At 35.7% G+C, this 27,949-nt stretch overlaps 1 protein-coding gene across 6 annotated transcripts in view; it reads left to right on the top strand.

The window, feature by feature from the left end:
* LOC125265608 (serine/threonine-protein phosphatase 2B catalytic subunit alpha isoform) overlaps positions 1-27,949 on the top strand; it is a 132,754-nt gene that overhangs the window by 94,574 nt on the left and 10,231 nt on the right. For 3 of the 6 annotated variants that reach the window (XM_048185930.1, XM_048185931.1, XM_048185936.1), the window contains exons 7-12: positions 2,832-2,909; positions 6,661-6,755; positions 20,213-20,338; positions 20,422-20,493; positions 22,320-22,346; positions 24,766-24,850. In XM_048185930.1, coding sequence (XP_048041887.1) covers positions 2,832-2,909; positions 6,661-6,755; positions 20,213-20,338; positions 20,422-20,493; positions 22,320-22,346; positions 24,766-24,850 — 483 coding nt within the window. The remainder of the gene's footprint in view (positions 1-2,831; positions 2,910-6,660; positions 6,756-20,212; positions 20,339-20,421; positions 20,494-22,319; positions 22,347-24,765; positions 24,851-27,949) is intronic. The other 3 variants (XM_048185935.1, XM_048185934.1, XM_048185937.1) reach the window with 1 other exon arrangement.

Raw genomic sequence — 27,949 nt, 5'->3', positions numbered from 1 at the left:
TATCCAGTGGTGCTGTATTGTTTGATTCTCTGGTGATTGTTATATAAAGATGATTTATGTTGTGTGTTGGCTTTGCCTCAATAAGGAGGAAATGTCATGCGCCTGCCTGCTATAGAATGGCAGCAGAATGAAATTGGCTGTGTGAATTCAGTTATCGAGCAACTTCGCCAACAGAAGGGCTGATGGAAATATCACAGTCTCTGTTGATAGAAAAATAGTTATTGTAGCAGATAATGAGCTAAGATTTTGAATAGGCTACATAGTTCCAATAGGTGTAAATGGGACTTGGAAGCTTGATATGACCTTTAGTTGGCAATAGAAAAAATATTGCAAGCAGTAAATGCAAGAGAAGAATGGCAAGTTTATCTGTTACATCTGATGTCCACACATCAACTGACAACAGATGTTTGAAAAATATGTTGTCTTGTATGTTTTTTAAATCGTCGGCATACAGTTTATTAATAAATATATATGTTTTATTAATGAATGTACATAATAATTAGGCAAATTGATAATATGATCAGATTATATTATTATCAAGCGCATTTTACCAATTGAAAACCACATCAATCTTAATAAATACTATTAAGAGTGTATATAATCATTAATAGCCGACATATAATTGTTGATGAGGGATTAATGTAAAAACACCTTATATTCAGATGTGCATAATTTTTAGGCAGTTTTTTTTTTTTTTACGAGTAAAGTTGGCAAAAATAAATTTAACTCGCACTGAAAAGTCAATTTATGAAATGCCCATGCAGTACTATAGAAATTTTAAAATTAAGACATGAGCATTGGACAGCGAAAAGCTCATTGAGAAGATAAGATGCATGTCAGCTGCAAAAGACTTTAAAGAGATCGTTCACCCAAAAATTAAAATTCTGTCTTTCTCTCAAGTTGTTCTAAAACTGTATACATTTCTGTGGTCTGCTATACACAAAGAAAGTTTCAAGTTTATTACATTTATAAAGCACATTTAAAACAACCTTGGTTGACCAAAGTGCTGTACAAAGTTACCTATGTCCATCACCAAAAATGAAAAATAAACATTCACAAGACGTTAAACGCACAAGAAAACAGATAGGTTTTCAAAAGACTTTTGAACTCAAACACTGTGGGCGCTGTTTTGACAGATAAAGGCAAATTGTTCCACAATTTTGGGCCAGCTACTACCAAGGCTCTGTCCCCCCTGCATCGCAGTCTAGATCTGGGTACCCGTAATAGATGACTTTTAAATTTTCCTACTATGGTAGTCAATGGAGGGCGAGATCTGATTGGTTACAAACATTCTTCCAAATATCTTCCTTTGTGTACAACAGAACACAGAAACTTATACAGGTTTGGAACAACTTGAGGGTAAATGATGACAGAATTTTCATTTTTGGGTGAACTATCCCTTTAAAGAGTTTCTGGTGGTTTCTAACTTAATTCTTAGTCTCCAGTCTCACCATTTTCCAGAACTGCAAGTCTCCAGAAGTACAAGATGTCAGGTTCTCTGCAGACTAAATGATTCCTTATAGTTTCACACCTATTTCTTCACCTTAATTCTTAGTCTACCTTTGCAGTTAAAATCTTTTCTTCATTGAGCATCTCTTGTCTAATCGTCACACCTTAATTTTGCAATTTCTATATTATTGAATCCTTAAAGGGTTAGTTCACCCAAAAATGAAAATTCTGTCATTTATTACTCACCCTCATGCTGTTCCACACCCGTAAGACCTTTGTTAATCTTCAGAACACAAATTAAGATATTTTAGTTGAAATCCGATGGCTCCGTGAGGCCTCCATAGGGAGCAATGGACACTTCCTTTCTCAATACCCATTAATGTACTAAAAACATATTTAAATCAGTTCATGTGAGTTCAGTGGTTCAATATTAATATTATAAAGCGACGAGAATATTTTTGGAGCGCCAAAAAAAACTAAATAAAGACTTATTTAGTGATGGCCGATTTCAAAGCACTGCTTCAGGAAGCATCGGAGCACAGATGAATCAGTGTGTCGAATCTGCTGTTCGGAGCGCCAAAGTCACGTTATTTCAGCCGTTGGCAGTTTGACACGCGATCTGAATCATGATTCGATACTCTGATTCATTTGTGCTCCGATGCTTCCAGAAGCAGTGTTTTGAAATCGACCATCACTAAATAAGTCGTTATTTTGTGTTTTTAGCGCTCCAAAAATATTCTTGTTGCTTTATAATATTAATATTAAACCACTGTACTCACATGAACCGATTTAAACATGTTTTAAGTACCTTTATGAATCTTGAGAGAGGAAATCATTGCTCCCTATGCAGGCCTCACGGAGCCATCGGATTTCAACTAAAATATCTTAATTTGTGTTCTGAAGATGAACGAAGGTCTTACGGGTGTGGAACGGCATGAGGGTGAGTAATAAATGACAGAATTTTCATTTTTGGGTGAACTAACCCTTTAATGGGTATTTCATAATTTTTTACTTTTCAGTGGGAGTTGAATCTATTTTTTGGCCAATTTTACCTGTAAAAGAAAGCCTGCTTAATAATTATGCACAGTATTCATTATAATTAGATCAGTATTCATAAACATACATTTAAATAAAAGGAATCCAACAGTTTTGTTGCTCATTGAGGGAGGAGGTTAATTATAGCAAGGGGTTATGCACATTTTTTACAGGTACATCCTTTAAACACATATAGTACTTTTAAATTTCCTTCCTGTGACAGTAGTATGACAGTGTTCTTGAACATTATTAAATGAAATTGCACTCCAGAACTAAAACTAGTAACCAAGTCCATTTTCCTTCATGCTGTATTTTATAACTTATTTTCTCTTTCCTCATTCTTGTAGTTATCCTGCTGTGTGTGACTTTCTACAACACAACAACTTATTATCTATCATCCGAGCCCATGAAGCACAGGATGCTGGGTAAGTCTGGCACAAAAGCATTTTTTAAGTAGCAACTGGTTTAGCAACTTAATTTGAGAGACAGGAGAATCGCAAACATTGCATTTTGAAATGTTCTTTTATAAGTATTAGTTAATTATGGTCCCCTGAATGAGATTATGCTCTGCTGTGATAATCGAATGAACGTATTGACTATAAAAGGAAGATGAACTTGTTAGTGTTCTCTCACAACACACAACATTAACGCTGAGATTGATGCATATTGCCCACAGATTAATTTTTATGTTGCCATCCAGTGCTAACAAAGCATTTTTGTGTTTTTTACCTTCTGAAAATGCTTTTAATAGACCTTAAAGCACTGTATTATGGGACCCGCCTAGCTTTCCAGCTGAGAATGGCCCTGTCTGCTTTGGTCTTGCTGTCCAATTTTGTCGAGTCAGACTGTTAGAGCTTTCAGCATGTTCATTGATTATCATGGAGTCATTGTTTGACAAGGCTGTACTCTGCCAGTCTCTTGGTCCCTGATTATAGCAGTAGGGTGGTGAAAATTAGGGCAACACCAATAGAAGTTACATGCTGATTAGTAGACACTAGACTCAGGGCTACATACGGTGCACTAATTGCAGGGAGAGTCCCTCTAGTTCAGCTCTGGCCCAAGATGTCTTGCTTAAACTTCAGACTCAGTGCTGATGGAGTTGAAGTCGCATTAGCAATCCTGCACTGACAGTTTAAAATTATTACGCTACCAGCAAACTAAGAATAGAGCTCATAAGAACGAAAAGTGAAATCAAAGCAATTCCGGGCTAGACAAATGAAGTCTGAATTTTGACTGTGACATTTTTGATGGAGGAAATGCTTATTGCTGGGTTATTATAGTCTCATGACTAATTGATAGCCTGAAGTTAGGCCCACGTCACAGTTTATTCTGGCTAAAACAAACAGCCACTCTGACAGGAAGAGACTGATATGCAAGTTTTCTGTTTTCTATTTTAATCATTTTTAAAATGTAATTTATTCCTGTAAAGGCAAAGCTGAATTTTCAGGACCCATTACTCCAGTGTTTAGTGTCACATGATCTTTCAAAAATTATTCTAATATGCTGATACATACTGTAATATATTTTTAAGGATTCTTTGATGAATTGAAAGTCCAAAGGAAGAGCATTTATTTAAAATAGAAATCTTTTGTAGCATTATAAATGTCTTTACCATCACTTTTCAATTTATTCAGTTTAATATATATATTACAGACCCCAAACTTGTGAATGGTAGTGAGACAACGATGGTACCATATTAATAGGCACCTGATAAGCAATGCCAAAATAAAAACTTAAAAGAAATTACGCCGCAGTCTAAACAAAAGGTCCAAATATTCACTAAAGAATGTGTTGAATGTATTTGTGATCAGAAAATAAATGTCTGTCCAAAAATAATAAAGTCCTAATTATAATCAAAAAACAAAAACTATTTTGAAAAAAACAAACCATTATGTAGCTGCTTGTAAATATAAAAATAATAATAAATATAGCCGCAAGCTGTAATCATCAAGGTCCAAGCACCAATGGCCTACATAGATGATTAGAGATATAACTGAAACGATATGGTTTTTCAGCAAAGTCCATCTTGGGATCTTCACTGAAAGTTAGGGTTTGATGAAATGGGTAACAACAACAGCGACTGACTTCACAACTTCAAGTAATCACTCCCTCTTATTGTTAGATTAAAAGAGGAAAAAACTGTGTAAAAATGTGATGAATAGCATATCATACACTCTAAAAAATGCTGGGTTAAAAACAACCCAAGTTGGGTTGAAAATGGACAAACCCAGCGGTTGGGTTAAATGTTTGCCCAACGTGCTGGGTAGTTTTATTTAGCTCAACTGTTGTATAAAAATTACTGTATTGCTTGCTTAAAATGAACCCAAAATATGCTGGAAATTAACATTTATTAATATAAGATAATGAATAATAAACAATAAACATTTATTAAATTGCTTATTAATAAATGTACACCTTTTGATTATTATTGTTGCCTCTAGTAATTATGTGTCTGATTTTTAATTTCTCACCTATTTTGGATTCATTTTAAGCCAGCCATATAGTCATTTTTAATCAGTAGTTGGGTTAAATAAAACTACCCAGCAGGTTGGGCAAACATTTAACCCAACCACTGGGTTAAAACAACCCAATTGCTGGGTTTGTCCATTTTCAACGCAACTTGGGTTGTTTTTAACCAAACATTTTTTTAGAGTGTAGGATGTCACTGGGAAATTTCAAATAAATTTGTAGATGAACTTGATTTTTCTGAGGCATTTATCTTAAATTTTTATTAAGTTCCATGTTCTAACCTTTCTTTTCTTCTAACATTTGCCTGTTTCTTTGTTTGAAAGTTACTTGCTGAGTTCCTTTTTTTTTTTTTTTTTTTTAACGTGGGTTGTATTTGAGACTGCTCCTCTGGGCAGATGAACAAGTTACATTTCTGCTGCTTTTGTTCTGGCCAAGCATAAATGTTTTTAAATAAATCATGTTACTGACATGAAGATCTGACTATTGCTCAGTCAGTTCAGATCACACAAGCAAATTTGGTACGTATTGAGCCACTGAAATGCCTTACCTCTTCAGCAGAAAAAAAGCCATCTCTGTTTCATTCTTCTTCAATCCCTTCAGATCTCGGGGTTGTCACTACCTCTCAAAAGCCTGCCCGATATTTACTCCCATTTTAGCACAGGCTCTGTCACTTTCCCTTTTAAATGCAGCCTCTTTGTAGAGGCTTCTTGGTTTTGACAATTGGTGATTCCCCAGATGTCAACAATGATTGCTTTCTAGATTAAAAGCAGCCATCTAGATGACAAGTTTAAACCTCTGGGGTCAACAAACATGCCTGTGTGATGACTTTGATTTTTTCCTGATAACAGTGTAAAAAACTTAAAATACTGTTTCATTTTTGGTCATACAGATAAGAGTAATACAATACAATAAAAGGTCTACTTTTATTTGTTCACACTTACAAAATGGTGTGCTTTTGTAAAATAAAGAAAAAAAACAGTTCGCTTTCTGCCGTCTCTGTCTTGGGAACTTCTTTCTGGAGTATGTCGTAAAAATGAACTGAAACCCAGCGTACAGCATATGTTCCTTACAGACATGAGAAATGTGTCTATAGAAAGCCTGAAATGTCTATTAAATGAACCACTTGAAAAAACAAACAAATGGTCTCTAATTATGTAATCTGTATGAAACCACCAAAAGGTACCGTCTTTGTATCCTCAGCACACACCCGATTGTAGTCGGGTCGTCATCTTTTTGTTTACGGAGGTGACGTAACCACGCAAAGACAGATGACCTCAAAATGACATTTCCCGCAAAATCAGACCCGACAGCTCCAATTATAAATCCTTTTTATAAGCTTACAGTTGCCATTCAGGTAAGGTAAGAAAAAAGAATTTGTTTATAGCCCATACCAAAGTTATGACCCAAAATGCAAATCACCATGTTATAGCGCCACCTAGTATCGGATAGGTGTGTGTCTGTGCGTCTGATTAGCGGTACACGATTGGGACTATCCTGCCAAGTTTGGGGTCTATACGATTTAAGGTCTCTGATGCCCATATGCTTTTAGGGCAGAAAAATAATGAAAAATAAGAAAATCTGTACAAACACAACAGGTTTCCAGCACCTTGGACGATTCTTGGACCCCTAATGAAGAAATGTAATCATTGTCTTGATGTTTATTTTGAGAACAGTGATGGTGATGATGTTTTCTTTTTCCGCCCACAGTTATCGCATGTACAGAAAGAGTCAAACTACGGGCTTCCCCTCTCTCATCACTATCTTCTCAGCTCCCAACTACTTAGATGTCTACAATAACAAAGGTATTATGCACACATATCTCTGAATGGTGCATGTGTGAGTAGACAGCAGGTCAGATGTCCAGATGTGGCCTGCAGTGTCCCTGCTGAGCAACAAGATGGACAGACCCAAGTTAGTCAGTGTGATGGTTATGGCCAGTAAGGAAAAGGACAGAGGCAGCAAAGTATTGCAAAAAAAAAAAATAAAAAAAGTCTTTCTTATTTTCTAGACAGGAACTCACAAAATGTGTTGCAGTTAAAAAAAAAATTTCAACAAACAACTTCAACAAAATGATATAATAAAGAGTTGTCACTGCTTCTGCCTCTTATACTTATAAAATCAGCAGCGGTCTAACTACTACAGCATCTTTCTTCTAGGACACAATATTAGAACTTCTGCACTCATAGCAACTTTAGGGGAATTTATACCTTGATGACCAGTACCAATTAACAAACAAAGGGGAACACAAAAAACTAAACTGGGTTACACTTTATTTTAAGGTGTCTTTGTAATGATACATTTAATTACTGAGTAATATTAATTAACTACATTTATTTATAAAGTTAGGGTTTGGTTTAGGGTTAGTTGTATGCAGTTATGCATAATTTACTGTTACTACTCCTGTAAGTACATGTAACATATGTAAAAAGGACTCTAAAATAAATTGTTACCATAAACTGAAAATACAGTCTTCAAAACACATAAATACATATCTTAAAGGTGGGGTAAGCCATTTTTCAAAACCGCTGTTGGACATTGTTGATATTTCAAAACAACCCAAACAAACCCACCCCTCTCTTCATTTGCCTGGCAAGGCCAGACTGATATATCTTCTACAAGATATATCAGTCTGGTCAGTCTGCCCTCCGTCGCGCCTTGAGTCAACTCCAAACCGTACCGTGCAATCAGATTCGTTTATTTCAGTGACGCAAACAGCGTCACTCTAGTGCGGCGAAAGTCCCTTCAATTTCAACAAAGACTGCGCACGGGAGACCCGAGAGTTTGTTCTATTCAGCCGTGAATTCAGTTTTAAATGACCAAAAACACATTAATTATTTACTTTTCGCTGTTGACTCTCTTGTCGCTTTGCTAACGTCATATCCGCCCTTCTCTGATTGGTTTACTCCGCTTCCTGTTTGCTCGGATTTGCTCCGCCCTAAAAATCAAATTGATTCAATGGCCGACCAGACTCATCCGCTGGTACAGTGGTGAGGCTGGATTTTCCAGGCAATCTCTTCATTGCTCTGCCTCCAAAACTCGCCCTCCAATCCTAACAATCCTGCTCCAATTCGGTCTCGAACCCTGGCCCGATCGCTGCTGGCAGGCGGGCGAGTGCACCAACAATGACTGAAGATGATGAACGAACGACAAGGAAGCAGAAAAAAATGAACGTACAATACACAAGTAAATACAAACAAGAGTTCGTTGTTAGTTGCAACAGCACAGCAGCTCCAGACAATCAATGACACTCAGTGATACTCACATGTGAAGCAGAATCAAAGCAGCCTCCACGTCTATTTTCAGGTCTTCCCGCTTAGCTCTCTTCAGCACTGTTTTTCTTCAAATCTCCCTCTTGCTCGTTCTGTCTCCTCGACATCATACGCCCCCTAATGCTGATTGGCTACGCGTTTGTTGTTGGTGTCGGCCTGACTAACTTCCAAACAATGTTTTTGAAATATGACTTACCCCACCTTTAAATATTACTTTTAACTAGGGCTGCCAATAGATTAATATGTTTAATTACAATTAATCGCACGCTTATTGTGAAATTAAGTATACACCATTTATCTTGATTAACACGTTCATTTTGTCATCATTTGCTATGTCTAGCAAATTAAACCATCAGATTAAAGGGTGTTTCTCACAAAACCATATTTTCTGCTATTTTAGATATCTTTCCAAAAATGGACACACACCCCGGTTTCACAGACAAGGCTTAAGCTTAATCCCAGACTAAAATGCATGTTTGAGCTGTTTTAACTGAAAACAGCTTGCACTGATATATCTTAAATTATGTCAGTGCCATTGTTTTGTCTCAAGATGCACACCAGTAATGTTTTTTTTTTTTTTTTTTCCTCCAAAGGCATGTTTTAAAAAGCTACTTAAATGTCATAATTGAATTGAGGCCTAATCCTGGCTTAATCCAAGCACTGTCTGTGAAACCAGGCCTTGGAGACTCCAAAAGGACACCAAATAACCAACCAAAATAAGGAGTTCATAGAATTAATACATTTATGAACACCAAAGCCAATGAGGGGAAAAAGAAAAAAGAAAAAAACAGAAGAAAAAATGGTTTGCTTTATCCAACCGAGAAACGTAGTTTGTGTATCATCTGGCCATACAGCTGTGTTTGGCCAGATTTTTTTTTTTTTGTTGTTGTTTTTTTTTTTTTTTTCTGAAAATCTGTTTAGTCTGTATTTCACAAAGAGTGATACATGAGGTTTTGCGCTCTTCAGAAACAATCACAGAATATGACAGAGCTTGTGTTTTAAAGTGAAACACACTGGAATGAATAACACACTGAAAACGCAAAACTTTCCTGGAGTTTAGTAACTTAAAATAATCTGATCATCAAAACCTATAATCTTAGGATATGTTTACACAACAACAGTGTGCTAAAATCTGAAAAGTTTTTCCTTTGCGTTTTTGCCTTACAGACAACAACATTGTCAAAACAATCCCCATACAGGGATCCACAAAAACGACCAAAAATGCTGTATTATGCATGCCAGGCCATTAGCTGGCGATATCACTTTGTAAAGAAATACTATGCACCTATAGACTGAACATGTAATACGCATTTGCATGACGTCACCATTTTGACAAATTCTTGTTTTTGTAGTTTACATGGAGACGATTATGGAAAAACTTGGACTTCAAAACCTATTTTCAAAAGTTTGCATTTTCAGGCCCCCAAAACACTGTTGTTTTGTAAATGAATGGAAAAAATACATAAGTTTTCCATCTTTATTTGAAAATGGTGTGTAAATGGCCCCTTAATTTAACACAAACAATTAAGAAACATTTCTTGGAGTCCTCTCAGTGCCAAAAACAATTGTACTGGCCGGAACTATATATATATATATATATATATATATATATATATATATATATATATACAGTTGACGGTTCCACATGAGAACCCCTTTTAGCATCGAACCAGCTCTCAGCGCCTTAGCAACAACAACAACACACGTATATTATCCGCTATTAAATCATCCGTTAACAGAGTGTGCACACATAACTCCAATGAAAGTTTAAATAAAGGTTATTAAACAGAACTCATGCTGTTGTTAAATCTTTGTGCATTATGCATATTAATAAAGGTTTAAACAGTAAATTAAAATAAAAATAATTAAATTATCAAATGTGGTGTGCCAAGGATCCTCCACAGTTAGCAATTTTAGAGAAAAACGGAGCAAGCCAGGGAGGGGGTGAATTTGCCAGGCTGCACCTTTGTCCATTTGCAGATAATGAAAAGGCGAAGATGGATCAGCCAGGACATTACAGAGTGTAGTCTCTCACTGAGCAGAAAACCCACATATACACGCAGACCTTGATGTGAATATGTTTGGTGTCTGTTGCTATCATCTGCGTGTTCCTCCCTGTGCCTGTAGGTTTCATTTTACATCCTCCTGCCAAAGTGCATATGCACTAAACGGTTATTTTCTAAAGGTTGTTATTTTGCATAATGCTGAATATTTTAGTCTACTTCATGAAGAGAAAAATGAAAACAGTGGATGTAGAAATTTGGAAATGTAGACTTTTGTCGTTTAAATGGGTACGTGGTAATTAAAATTAACTTGAATTGCTGTTTGCAACATTTTTTTCCATAAAGTGACACATTCCAAGTGAAAACAATATTCAACAAGACAAAAAATGTAGGCAGCACTTTATCCATCAGGAATAGATTGGCTTGGGAAAAGTAGGTGTTACATACTAGAATTAAGTGACTAGCAGTCCTGGGGGCTATTCCAGAAAGAAGGTTATGTGATATACCCGTATAAGTTTACTCTGAGTAAATGGATAACCTCAACTTTCAGTTCCAAAAACGGAGGTAACTTTCAGGGTATGTAAGTAGCCATTGCAATTTATTTTCTGAACATAACCGGCTTTATGTTTCAATGGCTAAACATAAAAAAAAAAAGTATACAGCTATATTATCTTTGAAAGCACAGACTTTTTTTTAGGTCAATCCATCTTTTTTAATTTATATATTTAGCATCAAACAAACAATATAATTCTTGTTCACAGAAATAAAAAAAAAATTAAATAGGGATTTAAAAAAGATTGCAAAACCACCCAGTAGGTGGCGATATGAACTAAGAATGTAAATCGGCATTAAACAAAAGAAGATGAAAGTAGTAGCAAAGAGTATAGAACCCAAGAGGCGACACTTTGATACTTTTTGAGTAACAGCCACTAGATGGTGCAATTATGGGCTGAAAATACTAACTGGACAATAGAATCCTTCACATCTTACGCACCCAAAATCTGCGAATTTCACTGCCAAATCGGAAGCACAATAGAACAGTTTTTTTTTAAATTAAGTCACCAGTAAATTGTATGGCTCCTACAGTAAATGTTGTATTGTCTTATATGTTTTATTTAACCAGTTGTGGAATCCAACCATTCAACCATCTGAGGTAACGTAGTTAGCCTATACTTTGAGTATTTCCATTTTATGCAACTTTACACATTTATTAATAGTAAATTAATAATTAATAAATGTAAGATCATCATGTTTGCAGAGAACAATCTATTTCAGACCTAGTGGAGTAAAAGTAATAATAGTATCTAGGTCTGAATTGAAATATATATTGTATGTTTTAATGGATCACGCTACAAACATAACGATCTTATAATATATGATGCATTGTTGTGTCCGTTATCGCATAATTCCCACTTTTGAACACTTTTGCTTTAACGGACATTAGATAACACTGCAAAATCAAGCTGTTATATTCATATATTTATTGTCCAACATTCCCAATTTTTCTGATGCATGTCGTTAATTTAATTAATCATACACCGCGTTCCAAATTATTATGCAAGAGACAAATCAGTAAGATTTCAGTACAATAAACATTCAGATTTTAGTTTTTCTAAGAAAATGTTTGTTCGTTTATTTATCCATGTCTTTTTAGATAACTGGTATCAATCTCAGACAAAATAATTTGCCAGATCTATGGAAACCCTACTTAGAGGTTGTTCCACATTATTAAGCAAGTCACAGTTCTCATGAAATATGGGGAGGAAGAAAGATCTTTTTGAAGATGAAAAGCATGAAATGGTGCAATGTCGTGCAAAAGGCATGACAACAACTAATATTGTGTGAAACTGAATGGAGATTATCGACTTATCATAAGATTTGTGAGTGATTTAGAGCACAGCAGAACTCGGTCAGATAAAGGCATATTGGGGAAAGTTCCTGTCAAAAAAATGTATTGTATTAAAAGGGCAGCTATAAAAAAAGCCAGTGTTGAGCAGCAAACAGGTATTTGAAGCTGCTGGTGCCTCTGGAGTCTCAAGAAGCTCTCCATGCAGGCTGGCAGTCGTGCTTAAAGATGCATTTCAGCCACTCCAAACCAAACCTCACAAAGAGAAACATTTACAGTGGGTTTAGAAATACATGAAGACTCATTTTAAAATAGTTTTATTCACTGACTAATGCCGTACTACAATGGATGGTCTAAATGGATGGATTTCTGGATGGTTGGTGAATGGCCACCATGTTCCAACAAGACTGTGACGTAAGCAAGGAGCTGGCGGGTGATGATTTGGGCTGGAATACTGGGAAGTGAGATGGAGGGTATTAAAATGACTTTTGCAAGATATGTGGAGTTCATAACTGGCCATTTTCAGCTATGGTATAAAAAGGAGGATAATGCATAGTACAATGCACTATTGTACAATACACTATGCACTATCCCATGCTGCAAAAAAACGCCACAGCAATAAAACTGTTTGAAAATTTATTTCTATACCCACTGTAAATGTTTCTCTTTGTGAGGTTTGGTTAGTGGTGTCTAAAATGCATCTTTACGCACAACTGCCAGCCTGCATGGAGAGCTTCTTGAGACTCCAGAGGCACCAGCAGCTTCAAATACCTGTTTGCTGCTCAACACTGGCTTTTTTTATAGCTGCCCTTTTAATACAATACATTTTTTTGACAGGAACTTTCCCCAATATGCCTTTATCTGACCGAGTTCTGCTGTGCTCTAAATCACTCACAAATCTTATGATAAGTCGATAATCTCCATTCAGTTTCACACAATATTAGTTGTTGTCATGCCTTTTGCACGACATTGCACCATTTCATGCTTTTCATCTTCAAAAAGATCTTTCTTCCTCCCCATATTTCATGAGAACTGTGACTTGCTTAATAATGTGGAACAACCTCTAAGTAGGGTTTCCATAGATCTGGCAAATTATTTTGTCTGAGATTGATACCAGTTATCTAAAAAGACATATATAAATAAACAAACAAACTTCTTAGAAAAACTAAAATCTGAATGTTTATTGTACTGAAATTTTACTGATATGTCAATTGCATAATAATTTGGAATGCAGTGTAGATGCAAACTCCTCACCTTTCAGCGACAACTTACCTTTTTGAGATCAAAATAGGTCACTTATGGGATTTGCATAGATCCAATGAGAAAGTGTTTTTATGGTGGTGGGGGTGTTACAAGCATACTTGGTTGTTTCAATAAGTACTGTACATTGTTTCCTTTACTCTTACTTTAAAAACTAATGTCTTTAAAGGGGAATATTTTATGTATTTGAGGTCTGAGATGTGGGAACGGTGAAGAGAGATGGCAAACAGTTTGCAGTTTAGCTCAGTATTGCCATCTATTCAGCCAATATTGTCTTAAATATCCTGCATTACAGTTTTGGATATATACGGTATTAAAATAAATAAAACAAAATTAAAAAATAACTACAAATGAGCATGTAAAGCAAATATTTTTTTAAAAAACATATTGTGTGAAGCATGCCCCCACCCCACGCAATGTTTTTCCCCCTTACCTGTTTGCATCCCTGATTAATTCAGTGTTTATAATGCCAATACTTGAACTTCAAAGAATTTTAACCCAAACTAACTGGGTTTCTAGAGAGGTTTTGTGAAAAAAGTGGAAGACTTAAACACAAAGTCTGTCAAATAAACTGTAAAAAAGGATTTGATGATCACTAGTGATAGTATTTTATTCTGTGTTTTCATCATTCAGGTTGGATTTCAGCTTTAATGTACTTTTTTTTTTTTTTAACAAAGCAGCTGATATTGCTATAGAAACTAGTGGACTGCCGACTCGCTTTCACTACAAAATGGTGGAAACGCAGGGCCGCTGCTGGGCGCCAGTGTTTCAATGGAACGTTCTATTAAAGGGGTGGTTCAGTGGTTTTTTTCTAGTCTTGATTGTGTTGTTGGGGCACAGTTTAACATGTCTTAATGCTTTGGTTTTTTTTTTGAAAACACTGTATTTTTCATATATTTTACCTTTATTCTACACCTTTGTTTCCACTGTCATATGAACGGCTCGTTTGACTTCCTGCTTCTATGAAGCCACTCCCTCCAAATTACGCAATGTGCTCAGATTGATCAGCAGGTTGGTAGCTGGCCCAGTGTATCGTGATTCGCTAAAGCGTCCGGAAACGACATGCCCCTTACCATCCGTTGCTTCAGTCAAAATGTAAATAATGGCGTCTATATTGCTGTATCAAATTGAGCCCGAATTAGACCCAGATGAAGAGGGTCAAGCTGCAATCGCGGCTTTTAAAGGACATTTATGAAAGGTATTTCATTTTTTTTATTATTTGTGTCAAAGTGTTTAGATATGCTGTCACTACTGTTTTTTAGTTTTCAATATATGGTTTTATCCTGATTAAAGCTTTACTGCAGCCGAATACATGAATGAGTAGTCGCATTTTTGTAAAGGTAGCTTTTAATTTATAGAATGAACAACTGTTTTTCTATGAACATAGAAGTTTGTTGGTGTTTGTAGAATTTAGCTAACTGGCTAGCAAAGCAAAAACGAGTTGCTCTATTATGTTCTTGATGCAACCAAAAATAGCAACAGAACTATACGTTTAAAAGACATGTACAAACAATAAAATGTACTTACAGTTTGAAGCCAATAAACAGCAGCTTCTGCTTTTAAAGTGGAAACTGCTCCATCTTTCAATAATATCCTTTGTGTATTCAGTAATAGCCATCCAGCATTTAACTCGTGTAGATTCTGGAAGCTGTCTTCAGCACCACATCCAGTGTAGAAAATATCACAGATTATAATGGGTTCAATTATCTTTCGACGTGATGCGTCGCGCCAGTCACGTCCAGCGTATACAACTCTTCCGCTTCCACATGCTGCGCAACATGGCCTCCCCCACTTTGTTGCGTGTTCCCGGGGGCGTGTTTTGCAGGGTTTATGATGTCACCAACCCGTTGTAGTCCAAAACGGGTCGTGTTTGTAGTCATTTAACTTTAAAAGACAATATCTCCGTTTGCATTGAACTTTGAGCGTCGTAACTATGCTCAAGCAGCAACATTACACACTAACTAAAGTTAAAAAAGTGAAATCGCATTTAACCACCCCTTTAAGTGTCGCTTCTTGTTAGTGTAGCCTATATTCTTTGGTAGTAGTATGGTGCACTGCTTCTTGGCATCCATTTCAATGGTGACTCCCTGATTTGGCACTTGCTTGAGAATATCTTTGTGTGCTCAACGTTAACTCTGAGTTTCATACTCCGGGTTGACTGAACTTACTCCAGACCACTGTTTTGGAACCTGCATACCTCGAGCAAGCAAGGTTTGGGTTAATAAAGTCAGAGTTCAGGGAATATGTGATGGTAAGTTAATCTTGCTTTCTGGAATACTCACCAGGGGTGTGTTTCCCAAAAGAATCTTTAGCCAACTAACATCACAAGTTCCGTCATTACTAACATAGTTCATCGATTTGGTGTTTCCCGAAACCATAGTTCAAACGAATATTCGCAAACTGCATCGCAAACTTGTGTGGTTGGAACGACCGACAGCTCTCGAGCTGTGGTTGGAAGCATGGTTACTTGTTTTTATGACATGTTAATAAATTATTATCTTGAGCAAAAAAAGCAAGCTGACATCAAGTACAATGTATATATTTTATTTCGAACATATACAAATGTCATTTACATATTTTAGTTTGTCAAGCACCGTTTCTGAATCTAGAAATAAAGCTAAATAACTGAGAAAAATGATCATTAGTCCTCAGATTCCACGTAAGTAATTTATAGCAACAAATCTGGTATTAATTCAATCTCAAACAGATTCATTTATAGAAGTTATTTCTCACCACCTGCGTGACGTCATTCATCAACGTGGCTGAACAACAGGTTTGCGACAATATGGTTAAACAGTCGTGACTAGCTAGTTGATTTGTTGAATGATGCATCGTACTATGGTAGTGAAGCAGCGAGTTACATCGTTGTACGGGAAACAACGCACCCCATGTTTGCTATTTGACTTGGTTAACATTATCAAATAGCCTATGGCCAAAGTTACAAAAGGAAAGTCATTTCACATGATGAATAAATTGTTCAAAGACAAAATATTTTTTTTCTAACAAATACATTTTAAGAAAAATTGAGATATTTTATTCTAGGCTCTTTCCTTGTTGTATTTACTCCAGGCTCACTAATATTTCACCAGTCAAACATCTGATCCAGGCTTTGCTAATTCATGGCTAATAATGCTTAAATTAGCTTGTTCTGTATCACACAGCGAGGATAGAATTACTCCCCTCTTCACTGGAGAGTAAAAATTAATGACGTATTGCCATTATAAGAGATTGCAGCAGCTTTCCTGGAATGTTTGCTTTTGTTATAACCCTTGTCTTTTTTGTATAATAGAGTTTTTATTTATAAACTAACTTATTTAAGGACTGTTTGACTTAATTAGTTATGTGCATGCATACCCCTCATTAGTCTTTTGTTCTGTTGCTATTTTTATGTATGGGGATGGATCACAGGGATAATTTTTTAAAGGGTTCATAGTCCAACTTAAAAACGAGTGCTAAATATGTGTATTTATGTGTATATATATATATTCCTGTGATGGCAAAGCTGAATTTTCAGCATCATCACTTCTGTCTTCAGTGTCACATGATCTTTCGGAACTCATTCTCATATGCTGATTTGGTGCTCAAATAACATTTATTATTATGATCAGTGCTAAAACCAGTTGTGCTGCTTAATATTTTTGTGGAAACCGTGGTAGTTTTTCATGATTCTTTAATGAATATGAAGTTCATAAGAACAGCATTTATTTTTGTCTTACTGAACTCAAACATTTAATCAGTTGTGTATACATTTTATTTATCCACCCTTATTTTTTAGATTCATCAGATGTTGAGAAACCCAATTCGGTCGACTCATTTTCATAGGAGAATTTTAAGCAAAAATTGTGCATCTCAGTGTTGTCGCTGTGTTTTTGGTCCCTCCATTTTCCTCTCTGAAGGCCAGTTTGACCAGCAAAACTTAATTATTTCTTTAAGTCTGAATTAAGCAGATGAGTGTGGAGGAGGGGTGAAGATCGAACCTTTTTATACACCAATTGAAGTCTGCACATGGGCGTGTGAGGAGATTGATAGCCAATTGGCTTCTGCTGTAACTCTAGCCCGGTGGGGGGATATCCATCACTCTCAAAGGGTTGCCAGATTGAGCCACTAGCCGTCTATCATGCTGTGACCATGAGCACCACAGTCCTGACAGTGCAAATAGAGTCAATCAAGCAACCCCTGACCATGCACAAAAAAAACTTAATCTGCAAGAACAACACAAATGACAGTCAGCTCTTCACTGGTCTGGCAAGGTTTTCTAGCGTTGTTGAACACGTAACCGTTGTTTGGGTTTCATAATGGAGAATACAGCAGAAAGCAGCAGGATAATGGACACTTTCTCTACTGGCCCGCTGAGCTTATTCTGAGTATTGATTAAAATTCAGAGGGTTCCTTTATCTGTTGCCACAGTCCAAATAAGAAATTGTACAGATTCCTTCCTTTGATCATTTTTGTTGAAATTGCCAGATGTAGGATATTGAAGAAAGCTGTAGATCCTAATGTTATGGTTCTGTATTTCATGGTTTTGATTTCATCACTATTGTTTAAAGCATTTAAACAAGGCCTTGATTTCATAGCATGGGTCATGTTACCATGACAACATAGCTGACAGTGCTGCGGACAAAACTGTTGTTGCCTGCACATGGGGTCATGGATCACTGGTAAAGCTTGTGTGGGTTTTGGCACGGCAGGGTCAGTTGTGACCGGTGCGCAGGAATGAAGGGAAGGATAAAGTGAAAATGCCAGATGAAAGAGAGAAGAACTTTCCTCCTCATACTGATTGTGGCTCTGAAGTGGGAGTTCCTCACGCCAGTGAATTCCCCTATTGGATTTCAGATTTCAGAAACCCTGTTTTTATGCAGCTATGCAGTGATCTAACTGCTTATTTAAAGTCATTTTGATCTTATATGACAGAAATATGAAGTGGAGTCTAAAATTTCAATTCCCTTGAAATTTCATTGAAAGAATTAAAATGTATGACCATGACTTTATGATATCTGTAGATTTCATCAACCATGGACATCTTTCAGTGAGTGTATATTTAAAACATGATATCATATTCAATTGTGACAGTGGTATGATGTGCTGTACTTAATCTGAAACACATTTTTTAAAATAATCATTCTACATGTAGTTTAACTACTAGATTAACTAAGTTGCTAAACACAATATATCATGCATCACACTTCAAGACAATGTAAGTGAATTGCAACAACACTGGATGGTGATTAAAATGGTGCATAAACAAAGTTGGTTTGTGATTTAAAATGTAGAGAGACATCTAGTGGTAGTGGACCGCATATCTAATTTTCTTCGAATTTTTCCTTTTCCTCTTCCCTTCTAGTTTATTCCACAGAAACATTTTAATTTTTAAAGTTTGTGTTGTTTGGAGGGAAGTTAGGTTTTTCTCTCCCTCTCAGTCAGGCACAACCTCTGCTGTTTCTGTGGGTGGACTTTAAGGTCAGCTTTTCGAAAGCATTTATGGTGTGGACCGTCACCTAATTATAGACTGAGGAAAGATAATATTTTATGTAATTAATAGCAATGTTGCATTTTCTGATAATGCAGTCTGGGCAGTAGACCGTGAGTGACATTTAAGGCGTGTTTATGTTCAGTGTACAGTATCTTCAGGTCTTTTATGTCTGGTATTTGACATGTGATTGACACCTGCTAGCCACTCCATGTTTGACAACCTGCTATTCTCAAACACCACTAAGAAGATGGGACGGGAAAGTCCCCCTCCATGAGTAGTAATGTGTGGTGTCGACTTTCGACAGATCTAGGGCATGGTCGCCACAGCGACAGGATTGTTGATCGTATGGAGTGAGCCACTTCCAGGAAGTTTTCATTAAAAATACACAACATAGAAGTTAAAAGTAAAATTCATTTTCTGGATTGTCAAATGATATATGGAGATCTTAATAGTCTTTTCCCTTATTAACAAAACTGTGGCTGTACCTTAAAGAAGTAATGATAATAACATGGTACTTTTATATATTTTTTTATATAAGCCACTCATATTACTTAATAATTTCTATGTTCATATACTATAGCATTGTTTAACTACTGGATCATGTCTAAAAATGGAAATACCATGGTACTATTTTCATTATTTTGAGAGATTCTCATTCCTTAGTTTTGGTAGTTCAAAAATATGTTTTGAAGATTCCACATCTATTATAGAGTGTTTTGAGTCCCAAGACATGATGGGTGAAGGAAAAAAGGAAAAATCAAGGAAATTTTATTTGTACAGGTTTGTTGTTTTCAATCTATTAATCGAGTTCTGTGTATTTAAGAAACATAAAATGCTTAGCAAGACAAAAGAATTGGCAGGTTTTTTTTCAAAAAATGAATGTCATATCCACCACATTACCACCACAGATTTTTATCAAACACAAAACATCATTTGAGATGTGGTGGAAATGATACTGTGGTGGTTTGTTGATGATTTAGAAATTACAGAATTCCAGTTGTGCATGCATGTCCTCTGCTTAAATGATATTGATAGTGTTAATGGACTAATTATATAGCAAGTGAGTGAAAATTGTGTTAGAAAATTGTGAAAAAGAGGAGATGTAGGTAGCTGTAGGGGGAAAGAAGTTTCACGTGGCTGCCTCTAAACTGAGCTGATGGACTCTTTGAGGGAAAATAACCATTTAAACAGATGCTTCGGTGTGTGTGTGTGTGTGTGTGTGTGTGTGTGTGTGTGTGTGTGTGTGTGTGTGTGTGTGTGTGTGTGTGTGTGTGTGTGTCGTACATCTGAGACAGTGTTGAATTCTGTTGTAGCATTTGACAGAGTCCAGCTGTATCATTTATTTAATTTGACTTTCCCATACTCTCTCTTTATGCTTTCCCTTCTTCTTGTACCTTTCTTTCTTATACAGCTGCTGTGCTGAAATATGAGAATAATGTCATGAACATTCGACAGTTTAACTGTTCTCCTCATCCTTACTGGCTGCCTAACTTCATGGATGTCTTCACTTGGTCTTTGCCCTTCGTTGGGGAGAAAGGTAAACGATTTGCCTACAACAGATTTTATGTTGCATGAAATCCTCAATAAGTGCAGCAAACAAACTCTTTCTTGTTCCCGTAGTGACTGAGATGCTGGTAAATGTCTTGAGCATCTGCTCCAATGATGAGCTGACCACTGATGAAGAGATAGATGGTAAGAAATTCAGATGTACGCAATCACCCACTTACAAGTTTGAAAGTAGAGTGCATGGATGGGTTCACAAGGGGGCGCCCTCTGTCTTTTTACCCTTGAAATAAATCTGGAATATTACCAGATCTTTTGCCCTTAAGTTATTTAGATGCTGCTGGTCTTACAACTCAAAAGGACCTGATTCTTTTACTATCTACATGTTGGAGAGAAGGTTTTGTCTGTGAACAAGGCATTTCATTTGCACTGTTCCTGCATTTATTACACTGTCATTTACATTCGGGAAAAAGTGTCTGCTAAATGACAGTCAGTTGCTAGCTGATGTTTAAATCTTATGCAAAACATACCAACAAGATGTTAGACGGTAATAGATTCACCCATACACATCAGCAGGAAATGACATCACTCTCCATACGGAGTGCCTTTCTGTTTCTAACAGCTTTTATGTCAAATTTTAAAAGTACATTATGTAATATTGACAGCTAGCAGTTGAAATGGGTACTGCAGTCCAAATTCAAAATATTGGAGAGAGTTTTTTCCCTCGTGCCCTCCTCCTCTTCAGATTCCATCATACACGCAGGGTGCCAGATTGAGAAGACTTAACAGGAACGAGCACAATTGACAATGGAAAGCGACGAGCCTTACACTGTACGTTGATCAGCTAATGTATACGTTTACCATGTTTTTTTTATTGACAAGGCTTTTTAATGTCAGGTAGAATCTGCGATCTCTGACCCAGTTCGTTTGCTGGCTTTCGTGGCTGCAATACACTGTGTTTTCCACCAACTGGCAACCCAGGGTGTCGAAATACTATTGAGTATAGTGGCTGTGGGCTGGATCACACTGACCAAAACAAAAACAGACATTCCAAAAAGGACAGCACATTTCAAAGAACAATAACTGGCTGTAGCATTGTTTTTCTGAGAAACAAGTATTTGAAATTGGCACGTTTCCTAAATCTCAGCAAAATATTATGGTACATACAGCACTTAAATATAAGCCAAATGAGATTCAATAGGACAGATGGTAAAACAGGAACCAAGTATTATAATATTTAGTATGTTATAAACGCATACACTGCGTTCCAAATGTCTGAGATCACTAGTGTCTGAAATACTGTTTTTATTTTGAATTTTATTGAATGTTTTTCCATACATAATTTTGTCATTAGCAATTACAAGAGAAAATTTGAAAAATTTATTAATTTAAAACTTAAGTTTTTTTTTTTTTCTTCTTTATTGAAAGCAGTGTGTGGAAGCAAGAACATCTGAGTTAGAGATGTTAGTGCAGAATTTTAAATATTTCACTTATAACTCTCTTATAACATTACTTTGTTTGCATTTTTTAATTACAAATTTAAAAATTTATTCAGATTTTCAGTGTGGTCTCAGACATTTGAATTAAATAATCAAAGAACAAAGACTGGTAAGAAAAAAATGCAATTAATTGCTATTCAAAATAAACAGTCAGATGACAAATAAACGATTGACAGCTTTGGTAAAGCACACTAACATCCCATCATGCTCTGATGCTACACTCTCACTCTCTGTTTTTTTCCCCCAAATATTCATTAAATATTCTTTATTTTATTTTTCTTTTCTCTCTTTTTTTTTACTCATTTTGTCCATCTCTCTCCCTCTCAAATATTACTTCTGTTGCTTCATCTAATGAATCTCTTTCTCTTTTTTCAGACTTCTTTGATCCATTTCTTCTCTTTTATTTCTTTGATGGATGTGCTTTTTTGCTCTCTTTCTCTCCCTGTCATTCCTCAGCCATTCACTGATCATTCTTCTGTTCTTTTTCTGTTTCTTCTGGGGGTGTATCTTGAGAAGGACAGCTAATATATGGGCCAAAGAAAGGTACAGCCTCCCACAATCCAATGCGGTGTGCAGTCCTGCCTCTTGTTTGTACCTTTTTTATAGTTGGTTGATTAAGCTAACACCAAAAATACACTAATGAACGTACTTATAATATCCATAGATACTAATTCTTATGTTTCAAGCACCCTGGTTACCAGAACTGGATGAATTATTGACATTGTTATTTCAAACTATGAAAAGGCCATTGCTAGTTGTGTGTGAATTGCTTGCACTGTTTGAAAAGTCAAGAATTTCATTTACTAAGTGAGGTGAGTATGCCATTTATCAGGTAGACCACTAACATTGTTCTCAAATAAGAACAAACTGATGAGTATATGAGTTTGCAGAGCACAGTGCCTTCATCTTTTATATTCTGTCTCTCATACCAATTCACCTCACATTGTCATCCTCCCCTACCATTTGTTTGCCATTTTCCAAGTTTTCCAACTCTGTATAAATATAGTAATACCAAAAAGTATTTAAACTAGTGATAAATACTCCAAAAACAACTACTCAGTGAGTTGAATGACTGGTAAACTAGTATTAAACAAGCCCTGGATATCTAGGGTGGTCAACCATGGTTTTTGGGGTCCTTTACATAAGTTCTTATGTACAAAAAAGCTGGACAGAGCTCAACAGTATATAACAGAAAGCAGGGCTCTAGAGAGTGGACCTCTTTAACTTGACACAAAGAAGCTGACACAGCAGCCTAAGATGTCTGTCTGAATGTCTGTGGCTGTAACCACTGCTTAAAATATCAAAACTATCAATCTAAAATGAATTGACCTCACTAATCAATTAGTCTTTTTTTGAATGATGTGACTTCTAATTTAGACACATAAGTACTTACAGTACATATTTGTGAACTACAACTGTGGTTAGACACCTGTGTGAAACTTTTGAGTATATCCACTAAAAATCACTTTGAGACGAGCTGGTGAAAAGTGGTTCTGTTATTTTTTTTTATATTTTCTGTGTGACAGTCAAATCCTTTTAATAGTGCCTTAAGTGTCCAAATACATTTTAGGGTCGATGTACAAACCTGATTCCAAAAAAGTTGGTACACTGTACAAATTGTGAATAAAAACAGAATGCAATGATGTGGAAGTTTCAAATTTCAATATTTCATTCAAAATACAACATAGATGACATGTCAAATGTTTAAACTGAGAAAATGTATAATAAGGGTAAAATAAGTTGATTTTAAATTTCATGGCATCAACACATCTCAAAAAAGTTGGGACAAGGCCATGTTTACCACTGTGTGGCATCCCCTCTTCTTTTTATAGACCCTTACGCACAGAGATTGTTCCAGATTCTCTGAATCTTTGGATGATATTATGCACTGTAGATGATGATAACTTCAAACTCTTTGCAATTTTTCTCTGAGAAACTCCTTTCTGATATTGCTCCACTATTTTTCGATGCAGCATTGGGGGAATTGGTGATCCTCTGCCCATCTTGACTTCTGAGAGACACTGCCACTCTTAGAGGCTCTTTTTATACTCAATCATGTTGCCAATTGACCTAATAAGTTGAAAATTGGTCCTCCAGCTGTTCCTTATATGTACATTTAACCTTTCCGGCCTCGTATTGCTACCTGTCCCAACTTTTTTGGAATGTGTAGCTCTCATGAAATCCGAAAGGAGCCAATATTTGGCACGACATTTCAAAATGTCTCACTTTCAACATTTTATATGTTATCTATATTCTATTGTGAATAAAATATAAGTTTATGAGATTTGTAAATTATTGCATTCCTTTTTTGTTCACAATTTGTACAGTGTCCCAACTTTTTTGGAATCGGGTTTGTATCAGCAAAGCTTAAACAAATGTAACATTCAGTCAAACACTCGAAAGTCTGGGCTGCAACCTGTTCATATGCAAGACACTCCCTTGTATTGTTATTTTCTCATCACACTGTTGTCTGTAATCTTACCTTGATGAACTAGGTAGAATCTCAATTAAAACCAACAAGGTTCTTCTCTTTAGCATCTGTAATGGATTGCACTATGATTAACCTAACCATATCCATGACTATAAGGATCGATAGCAGGCTAACAGAATGCTTAGCATGCATTTCAGTCCTGAGGTGTGGGCCACTGTGAGGATTTCTATTGATCTGCCCTTAGTGTGCTGAGACAGCACGTTCTGCCAACTGAGTTTCCCCTACAGTCACCCGTCTGGGTAATTATACTCCAAAGGAAGTGTTCACCCAGTGTAGTCATTTGTCTTTCTGGACATTAAAGTCAGGATGTAATTATGGCTTGTGAACGTTTGAAGTTGTGAGGTTTGGAGATGAAGTGGCCGGTTGCGTTTTAATGAAGTGACTGTTCAAGCATGTTTTTAAGGGTTGTTTTAGTTTGTATACTGTTATGTAACACTTACACCCAAATATATGCGTGTGTGTGTCACACAGGTGCCACAGCTTCTGCGCGCAAGGAGGTAATCCGAAACAAGATCCGTGCCATTGGAAAGATGGCTCGAGTTTTCTCGGTTCTTCGGTAAGATGACTTTGTGTACATGTGCAAGATGAAATTATATAAAGTGCATACATTCGGCAGGCAAAAAGCTCAGTGAGGTTGCTCAATAAATAAATAAACTGGAAAAAGTTGGCACACCCCACCACGATATATATATATATATATATATATATATATATATATATATATATATATATATATATATATATATATATATATATATATATATATATATATATATATATATATATAATATATATATTTATTATTGCATGTTCGAGCCATTTGTATGGTGGCTGAAAGAGCTTAACGTGCTGCAGCTGAAGAACACACATGCCAATAGAAAAAACACCAGCAAATGAAGAACTTCTTCATCAGTTTGACAACATGTGTGCTGCAAATACTCACAACGGGACCAAATACAGAAACTCACAACTCGCATATAATCAGTCATCAGGTCATCGACAACACCACGGACAAGTAGACATTGAACAATAAGCATGTCCCAGTCATTTTTGTCACTTGTTGGGTCCCCTTGAAACATTTCCGTTGTGGCTTGTGCAATTTGCAGCGTGTTTCTGTTATTGGTTACATTGTGAGTATATGCAGCATATGTTTTCAAACTTATTGTTTTCTTAATTTGCTGGTGTTTTTGTTGAGCTTTGTGCTATTTGCAGCTTATTTCTGTATTTGGTTGCATTGTGAGTATTTGTAGCATGTGTTGACTTAATGTGTTTTCTTCAGTTGCAGATCATTGAGCTCTCTCAGCCACTGTACATATGGCTCTTCATAGAACAATGAAATTATTAGGCCGTTATATACATCAGAGTATTACATCACATGATAGACCACATGACTACATCACATTAAAAAATAATATGTGTTTGTACCATAATGATGTGAACATTGACATCTGAATAAAACAGCTAAACTAGATTGAAAGTGAAAACATCAAATAACTATCATAATAACCATCTCTAACAACTGTCACCTTGCTGCACCCAAACAGAATATCACAGAAAAAGCCATTATAAATTATTAAAGACAAGACCGAATATCAAACTCTTCATTAAGACCATTGGGTGATATTGTGTCCAAAGTGTAAATCCTTTCATGCTTTAAAACTAAATAGTTAATTCCACACCCTCTTCAGCACAACTTTACTGCTTCTGTGTCAGTATACAAACTTGTGAAATCTGAATGTCTCAACTTAAAAACAGTTTTTGTTACTGGATTCCTTAGGGTCATGATGTCTGATAGCACTTTGATGTTCAGAGATACAGATTTTAAGCTGTCTGCTAGTTTTACCAATGTAGCAAAGTCCACAAGGGCAAGTCTTACAGGAAATCATTCCTCGGATCTTAAATGTCTTCCCAGTAAGAGGATGATAAAATGTTTGTGTTTTGTTTTTGTTTTTTGCCTTTTCATTTAACCCCTTAACTGTCACCCCCCATTTTTAAACCTAGACATAAAAGTGCACTATCCGAACTTGAATTGTTATAATTCATGAACACTTTTGAATACAGACATAAGGTTGGTCTCTTTTTAAAGAAGGCAATCAGCAGATTATTGTGGCTGTTAAATAATTTCAAAACATGAAAGTATTAAAAAAGTTATACAAGTTTAAATTTACTATAAATAAAATGTATTAAAATATAATATACTTTATTATATTTTATATAAAATAAATATTTTACAAAATAGTTTTTAATCCAAAATTGCTATAAAATTAAAGCCATATGTCTCAATAAGTTGTGTTCCAAATTTGAAGTTGATATTAAAAAAATTGAGGTTCCTATGCAATTTTTTTAGGCGTTATACCAAAAAAAGCCACCGGGTGACACCCAAATTCCATTGAATTATGTTGATGCATTTTTCTGTGACAAATGCATAAATTTCTCTTTCAATATTACTTCTATAACAAAATAATCACCAAATATGGAATCTTGAGACTCAGACCTTTCCAACGATATGTATTTTGTCAAGATTATAAAAAGTTTTGATTCTAAAAGACCGTAATATGACACCCCGCACTTAGGGGGAGGAGACTGCTAAAAGATTTTGAGGTACAATTTCCATGGTAACGCAATGTCTGATTTCAAAATGGTTTTCACAGGATGAATTTTGAGGTTTTAAGCTTTCAAATGACTTAAATATTTTATAGGGACAAAGGCAACACAAAATTATTTTTGTGAAAATATTCAAAACTCCTATTACGATGTATATTTTTGAGGGGCACTCCTGTCATAAATTAATCTATTACTGTTACTGCATAATTTGTAACAAAAAACAGTGGTCAAATATCGATTCCCGTATACGGGACGGTGATGCCATTGTTGACATCATTATGGTACTACATGTATACATATTAATATTTTTGTTTGTTTGTTTTTTTAATCAGGTGATGTAGTCGTGTTGTCTATCATGCGATGTAATACTCTGATGTTTATAAGGGACTAATAATTTCATTGTCTGATGAAGAGCCATATGGTTTGAAACATCACTTTTTGGTGATAATGTGCAATAATTGAAAAAAAATTATTTCTGTATTTATGGAGCTGTGGTGTGCCAACTTTTTTTCCTTTTTGTACAAATGCAAAATGAAAACTAGTATCAAATGCGAGTAGAAACACGTTAGATTAGATTCTTTAATCGTGTTAGATTACATAGTATCTTTGCTAGTAGCTAATAACTTCATATGGAACTGCATCATAATACATGGTTTAAACTGAATTGTGAGAATGATAATCTGACTCTTGCTTATGTAAGTGAAGTCAAAGACCTGCAAACAATCTGCTAAAGAAAAGATCTGTCACAGCTTTTACCATTGTGGAAGCCTTGATCCACCTTTCCACTATCTCGGACAATCAGCTATGATTGTTTCGAACCTTGAGGAAGTTTTTTTTTTTTTTTTTTTTTTTTTTTTCCAGACCAATAAGAGAAATGAAAGATCATCAAACGATCTGCTAAATAATTCATTTGTGCTTGGGGCAAAGATACTTTTTGATATAAACAGTGCAAAAAAAGTTAATTGGTCGTTAAGTATTATAGATTTAAAGATGACTAAATTCTTTTGCCATTGGCAGTTATGTGTGTGTGTTTTCGGTTTTGTGTTTTTTT

The sequence above is a fragment of the Megalobrama amblycephala genome, linkage group LG3 (assembly GCF_018812025.1).
Source record: "Megalobrama amblycephala isolate DHTTF-2021 linkage group LG3, ASM1881202v1, whole genome shotgun sequence".
NCBI lineage: Eukaryota > Metazoa > Chordata > Actinopteri > Cypriniformes > Xenocyprididae > Megalobrama > Megalobrama amblycephala.
The sequence above is the reverse complement of the archived record's forward strand: the minus strand, read 5'-3'. Positions and strand labels throughout refer to the sequence as shown.